Source organism: Asterias rubens, chromosome 18, assembly GCF_902459465.1.
Source record: "Asterias rubens chromosome 18, eAstRub1.3, whole genome shotgun sequence".
In the NCBI taxonomy this organism is placed as follows: domain Eukaryota; kingdom Metazoa; phylum Echinodermata; class Asteroidea; order Forcipulatida; family Asteriidae; genus Asterias; species Asterias rubens.
In genome coordinates this window covers 7263880-7271540 of record NC_047079.1, presented here as the reverse complement: position 1 = coordinate 7271540, position 7661 = coordinate 7263880, and the positions used below count along the sequence as shown (strand labels likewise).

Here is a 7661-nt window from a genome sequence, read left to right as displayed (position 1 = left end):
GGTGAGTGCAAAGATGAATACAACCTTATTGGGAGAAGTGTTGGCTTTGGGAATAACCAATGTGGTCTTGAGGTCGGCGAACAATACTATGTACTCTGCTCAGTGCTTATTCTCCCTATGACATGTATAATTTAGAAAAGAGGTTTACAAAAATTGCCATTTATCTTGTTCATGATTTGCCAAGATACAATCTTTTAGTAACCCCTGCCATACTTCTTAATAATTGGGTGTTTCCTTATAAAGAGAATTTTGTTCATAATATCGGGAAAGAAAACAAGGTCCACTTTTTCACATCCTCTAAAAAATGCGTTAGAGTAAATTAGGTTTTTCTTTTTAAATACAGTCGGATTATTAATACTGAGATGATGATAAATTAAAGGGAAAAAACATGACAGCAATTTACACTGAAAGAGTGACAGGTAATGATGATAAATAGCAGGCAAAGTGAAGGTTACTGCCACTCAAATTCAAATTAAGAAAATGTAGGTCAGTGGATCTATAAATACAATACACTACATGCTGGGGCTGGGGGGGGGGGGGGGGAGGGTAAAGAGCACAAGTAAAGGGCTATTGAAATGTCTTTGTCTCATAACCACCCTACACCTACAATGCAAATGGTTGCTAGGCATTCCTGTTAATGATAACAAGACTTGTCGGAGCGAGTCGGTGGATTTAGGGTTTTTGTCTGTCGCTATTTCTGAGTGAGAATGAAAGAACTGAGCCACACTGCCATTTGCTCAATTAGCAGAGTGATGTTTCCACTGGTAATGATTGCTGACAGGAAGTGTACATAAATTATGCGAGACAGCTTGTCAAGTACTGCCAAATGTTTTTGTCTAAATTTGTGCATTAAAAGCATAATCAAACAAGGCATTTGTCTGCATAACCTGCTTAGCTTTTGACTTGTTCCCTTTGTTCAGCGCAATAGAGCATGTCTACAATGTATGATTAAACTTAAATTGCTAATGAGATTACTATTTTCACCTCCTTTCCAAAAAAATGTAAAAGAAGAAAACAAATGTAAACTTTTAAAAAAATGCAGTAAAAAAAAAAAAATTAAGTAAATTATAATTGTTTACCAGTCAAGAGAAAATACAATTCTTTTTATGGGAGATAACAATTACCTTTTATAATTATATTTCAGACGTTGAGAAACATAATGTTCAGCTGAATCCCCCAAAAAATATTTTACATTCAACAATTATTCATATACATGTAGAAAAGACTTGTAAGACATTTAAGGATGGGTAAGTAAAGTAACAATGTATTGTTTTTTGGGTTTTTTAACCAAAATTTATATTTCTGTGTTGAAAATTACATTATGAGTCAATCATTGCAACAATTTTGAAGTACAACCTAAACCATTAGCCTAATGCCTGGTGGAGGCTTCTAAAAATCAAAAGAGGGCGCTATTTATAATTGTAAACCAGCTACGTACGGGTGAACTTGTACTGTACATGTACATTCACTCAGATTGTAAATAAACCTCACATTCATCTGAGAAATTTATAATGTCACAAAGCAAATTTTACAAAAAGTTGCACTTTAACACAAATTTTTTATTGCGGTAATTTTTTTAACCAACAATTTGTTTAAATCTTTATCTAAGTCAAGTGACTTCAGCTAATAGAATAATGGTTAAGGCGGTTGGCTACAACAACAGCATTTGAAGGTCAGCCAGCTACAGGGACTCCAGTTTATACAAACACAACTTGGCCAGTGATGAAAAGTGAGAAAATAGGCTATTAAATAAATCATTTCAGATTTGTATTTACTGGTTTACTCTTCTTTGAAAGCAGTCTATTACTATATTAATTAGTATTATTTACTTTTGTTAAATCAGCTGTTGGGTAAAAAAATGAAACTACCTGCCCGATAACAAGTTGACTCATTTCGTTATCATCTTTATGAATTTCACTGACGAGTTAGAAAGTTAACAATAATAATAATAACAATAATAAACGGCATTTTAAATACGTTCTACTTATAAAACTTAAATCACAGCGCTTAAAAGTTAAAACACAAATATTTAGTACAGGAAAATAAAGTATTTTTTAGAGTTAAATGTGTAAATAAAGAAACTTTCTGTGTAGTATCATAATGAGATGGATCATCAGACCAGTGTTTATATTTGGTTTAATTGGCATTAAACGACTCAGAATATTTCTTTTCCCCTATGGAAAGGATGCCAGCCCATCAACAAGCACTCCCAAGCTCTCTCTCTCTCTCACACACTACCCTTTACTTTGTACTCATATGGGTGGAGAGAAGCAATTATGATAAAAAAACAAAGAAAGAATATATATCCAACCAATTCAATTGACTTTTTTGACAGATGATGAGGACGAGGTCAAGGTCAAAGTCAAGGACTGAACTCCTGAACTTTGAAGGAGATTGTATGATTGTTTGTTTTAAATCATTCAAAACCAACATTTTATTCCAAAAGGTATAGGGTCATTCCGTGTCAAATCAACCAGTTTTCAGAAAAGTTCCCAGGTGACCCCCTCAGATTTTGATGAAACTTCATCAGAATGATTGAATGTGGCTCAAATGAACACATACAAAAAAGCTAAGTCATACTCCATGTCGTTTGCGAGATATGACCCATTGAAATTTGGTCGAGGCGGCCATTTTGTGCTCGCGCGGGACGCGAAAAGTGATTTTTTTGATAATTTCCGACTTTGAAAGCTCATAATTTAATTATTGTACCAGGTAGAGAGCTCAAATTTGGTATTCCATCTTACTTCTTGCCAAATTTCATGAATCTGCACTCAATTTAGATGTATCTCCTTTAATTTTCTAGTTATGGTCACCTAAAACAGGCACTTTAATCAGCCAAAAATGTTTTTTGTGATTTTTGGGGTCACCCTGTGCCCACATGAGGGGTCAAATAAATCCTATATTCCCTAGGTATTATCTATGGGTGCATGTTTATACCCATAAGCAATTATAAGCTCACCAATGCAATAATTTAGAAATAGCATGGGCCCAAAGTTGGTTCCAGCCAGAAAAAGGTCAAAAAGACCCCGCCCGTCTTGACCCCGGTTGACCCCGCGATCAATTGAAATGTTTTTTGAAATTGATACCAGTTAAACATATATATTATATCTACTTATACACCAATTTTCAGCTTTGGCACTCAACTCCTTCATGGTGTGGTGGCAATTTGAATGTTATATGTTTTGGGCACATTTTAATGTAATATCATACAGTGTACATGTACATGTACATTCATGTACACATACAATACATGGTAATATATGTTTGAAGCTTGTGTAACTTATTTTTTCTGGCTAGCAAAAAGTAACATCAACGCATTGGCATCTGTGGTGTCTGCGTGATACACAAGTACATATTTTGTTTGAGAAATGAGTGTTTGCATGTGATACACATTAGAGAAGTATTGTTCTAAAAAAGTAGTGTATGGAAAGTAATACCAGCGTTTAATATGCAAATGAGGTGACCATGTGATTGGAAAGTTTAACCAGCATAAACATAGCATGGAGGAAACAAAGGGGACTGGGGTTGGGTTAAAACCAGAGAAGAATATGACAGATAGTTAGTGTTAAGTACTGGCAGATTTAATTTGTATTGTGTGGTTTGATCCATGTTTCAAGTGAAACTACACACGGTACACTGGGGTATGGTTCCATACTGGGGTATGGTTCCAATATTTTGTGTGTGTTATGGGAGAATTTTGCAGCACTTTGTGGTACCTGCCTTAAATTATTTATTGCAGTTAAAAACATGCATCATCAACCCATTTCTAAAAACAATAACACAAATAAACTTACTTTTTTGCTAGCCAGAAAAAAATAAGTTACACAAGCTTCAAACATATTTTACCATGTATTGTACATGTGTACATGAATGTACATGTACATGTATACTGTATGATATTACATTAAAATGTGCCAAAAACATATAATATTCAAATTGCCACCACACCATGAAGGAGTTGAGTGCCAAAGCTGAAAATTGGTGTATAAGTAGATATAATATATATGTTTAACTGGTATCAATTTCAAAAAACATTTCAATTGATCGCGGGGTCAACCGGGGTCAAGACGGGCGGGGTCTTTTTGACCTTTTTCTGGCTGGAACCAACTTTGGGCCCATGCTATTTCTAAATTATTGCATTGGTGAGCTTATAATTGCTTATGGGTATAAACATGCTCCCATAGATAATACCTAGGGAATATAGGATTTATTTGACCCCTCATGTGGGCACAGGGTGACCCCAAAAATCACAAAAAACATTTTCGGCTGATTAAAGTGCCTACTTTGGGTGACCATAACTAGAAAATTAAAGGAAATACATTTAAATTGAGTGCAGATTCATGAAATTTGGCAAAAAGTAAGATGGAATACTGAATTTGAGCTCTCTACCTGGTACAAAAACTAAATTATGAGCTTTCAAAGTCGGAAATTATCAAAAAAATCACTTTTCGCGTCTCGCGCGAGCACAAAATGGCCGCCTCGGCCAAATTTCAAACGGTCATATCTCGAAAACGACATGGAATATGACTTAGCTTTTTTGTATGTGTTCATTTTTGCAACATCCAATCATTCTGATGAAGTTTCATCAAAATCTGAGAGGGTCACCTGGGGACCACTGGTTGATTTGACACGGAATGACCCTATAGCACAAATTCTTTCATTTGATATGTTTAAAAGTTCCCAAATGAATGAGCAAGGTCAAGCTGGTCCCCAATCCCAGCAAACTTTCTTCGTAAAGGGCAAAAGGCGAAACATTTTCGTCGACCACCTGCTGCACAAAACGTCAAAGTCGGGTATAAAAGGCTAAGGTCGACTTGTCTTTTAAATTAACATTTGCACACACCCCTAAAACAACAAATTAAAAGTTAAAACCAGAACTGCAACTTACCGATTTGGCTAAGCCTTCAACTACTTGAACAGTAAGGCAATATGATTTGGAAGGATTACTAGCGACTTCATCACTCCTTTCACCCGCAAAAGGCTGTATGGTGTTACAAACTGCAAATATATTTTTCCATGATTTTGGCGTAGTCCGTTCTCGTCCGTTGCCACTGATGGCGGCCATTTTAGCGTCAGTCTGGTACCTGGATCACGGGATAGCGCGCTCTTTGAGTTTACATGGTGGATACTTCACATCATGTGAAGTCATATTACACACAAACAATACTAAAACAAAATTGACATGTGTCAACATCACATGCGCAGGGTTCTTGCCAAGACAAAGTGTAGTCAGGGTTCCGGGTTTCCGGCTTTCCTTATGTTTTTCTACTCTTTATTTTGACAGCTGTGTGGACTGCTGCACTGCAGACACAGACAGGATGTGCAATAAAACTTAAAACTTTCTACTTATTGGCGATTTGCACCTCAGTGTTTGTAACTCAAGTTGAGGTACTGATCCTTCAATATTTCAATGGAAACCCTGAATGATATATCAATTTTCTGAATGATTAAAAAAGGCTGAGCTAAGAAATCATCAACATGCAAATTGCAATTCAAATCAATGCAATCAATGATGTATTGTAAACAAACAATGTTCTGTTTTTTTAAAGTAGCAAGTAAAGTAAAAGTGTCACTGTTTATGCTGAGTAGTCAATTCACATATTGCAACATGAAAAAAGGAAATGTCTGTGACTGTAAAATGTATTTAATTTTTAATTGTCTAATAATATACAAATTGAATGTTTTGTTTTTACAGGTGATGGTGTCAATCGTTGATGTGCCAGCCTGGGTGCGACTGCGAACGAGGAAATGCTTGTAAATCACCATGCTTGTTGCAATCATCCAGCATAGCCCATGAAAACAAGCACAAAATGATGATCGGCTGTCATGAAAACCTCAATACTGAAGAAGAACGCCCCTATGCCTGTGAGCTCTGTGAAAAACGCTTTACAAAAATCGGCTATCTCCGCAGACACATGCAGATTCACTCCGGAAACAGGCCCTTCAGTTGCAAATTCTGCGCTCAGTCGTTCACTCGTAACAGTCACCTACAGCAGCACGAACGAATCCACACCAACGAGAGGCCTTACGTTTGCGGCTTCTGCGGAGACACTTTCAGACAGCAGTTCAGTTTCAAACAACATGAACGCCTTCACACTGGTGTTAAGCCGTTTGCCTGCCACTTCTGCGAGATGAAATTTCTAAGCAGGAGCGACTTAATGAAACATCAGCGCTCTCACACCGGTGAAAAACCTTACGTCTGCGGTGAATGTGGAAAGGCCTTCTCCCTGAGTGTTCATCTAACAATACACCTCAGAACTCACACCGGGGAAAAACCGTTTGCCTGTAGATTCTGCGGTAAAGCGTTCACCTGCAGCGGTAACCTATCCCATCATGAACGCACCCATACGGGTGAGAAACCCTTCACCTGTGATGTATGCAACAAGACCTTCGCCCAGAACCACAATCTTAAAGTTCATCAGAGAGTCCACACAGGAGAGAAACCGTTCGTCTGCAATCTCTGCGGGAAGGCCTTTGCTGGGAGCGGTGATTTAAAACGACATGAGATTATACACACTGGGCTGAAACCATTCGTATGTGGCGTATGCGGGAAGGGGTTTTCTAGATCGAGTCATCTTACTCAGCATGGAAAGAGTCGCACTCTGCCAAGATGTCGAGTCGGGCGTCGAAGCATTACTCAACCTCCTGCTGCCGAACCATGAATAACTCATTATTTTGGAACTTATTGAGTAATGTTTCCCATCACTGACCGGCCCCAACCTTAGCAACTGACCCTTAATCTCTAGGGCAAATTGACCCAAGGGCAACCTAAATCCTGTACTACATGTATACTCCAGCCTCTATGGTCACTCAACACCAAACATAATATCGGTAGTTGCGATAACGTAACCCTCCTCCCGATAGCAGTTACGTTATCGCAACTAACAACTTTAGACTAAAGACAGTTATGCCTAGCCCAGTGATAAATTAACAAATATTGATGTCATTAGCAGTCTCAAATAATTTTGTGTTTAGAATTATAGATTATGTGGTAAAATTGCTATTTATTTGAGGTTTTGGAGGAACAGCTATACCCTTGATTTTCCCCTTAGTTATTAAAATCATGGATCATATAAATGAGTATTGGATTGCACAGCAATTATTATTCTGTTTAAAGAAATCAGAGCGTCATGTCCAACTCGATATGGGCCGATGAATTTTTGTTGGGTATTTATTTAACAAATTAAGGGCATGTATTATTATTATGAAAAGTTTATAATTATTATTCCTTCACAAACTTGCCCGGGCCCCCTCCCCAGGACCTTTGAGTTTAACAAATTTAATAATTAGATTGCCTTTTGTTTGAAGCTGTACATGCATGTAATACTATAATTGTTATTTATTTGTATACTCATTGAAATTAAATATAATAACTGCAGTTACTTTGTCTTGGTTTTGGTTCTTGTTTTGAATTCCCTTTTGTTAATTGGTTTTACATAAAATTGGAAGTAAAAAGGGGCGTGGTTACTGGGAAGGCTGCAGAGTTTCTGAACATCGCCCTCTCTTGATATTTGCAGGCCATTCGTTGTACGCGTGTCGTCCATTCATTGATGACGCGAAAATGACTGAAAGTTAGCACTTAATTTCGATACCTTATCAAACACCGTAAACGACCGTCATCAGTGACAGTACGCACTTCCTCTGAAAGCTCTATGCGAACA

General features: G+C 37.3%; 1 protein-coding gene across 1 annotated transcript; it reads left to right on the top strand.

The window, feature by feature from the left end:
• The first annotated feature begins 5228 nt into the window (after positions 1-5228).
• On the top strand, positions 5229-7369 carry LOC117302097 (gastrula zinc finger protein XlCGF7.1-like). The gene is made up of 2 exons (XM_033785891.1): positions 5229-5388; positions 5696-7369. The coding sequence occupies exon 2, from the start codon at positions 5715-5717 to the stop codon at positions 6660-6662; it is 948 nt and encodes a 315-aa protein (XP_033641782.1). The 5' UTR covers positions 5229-5388; positions 5696-5714; the 3' UTR covers positions 6663-7369.
• Positions 7370-7661: the final 292 nt, after the last annotated feature.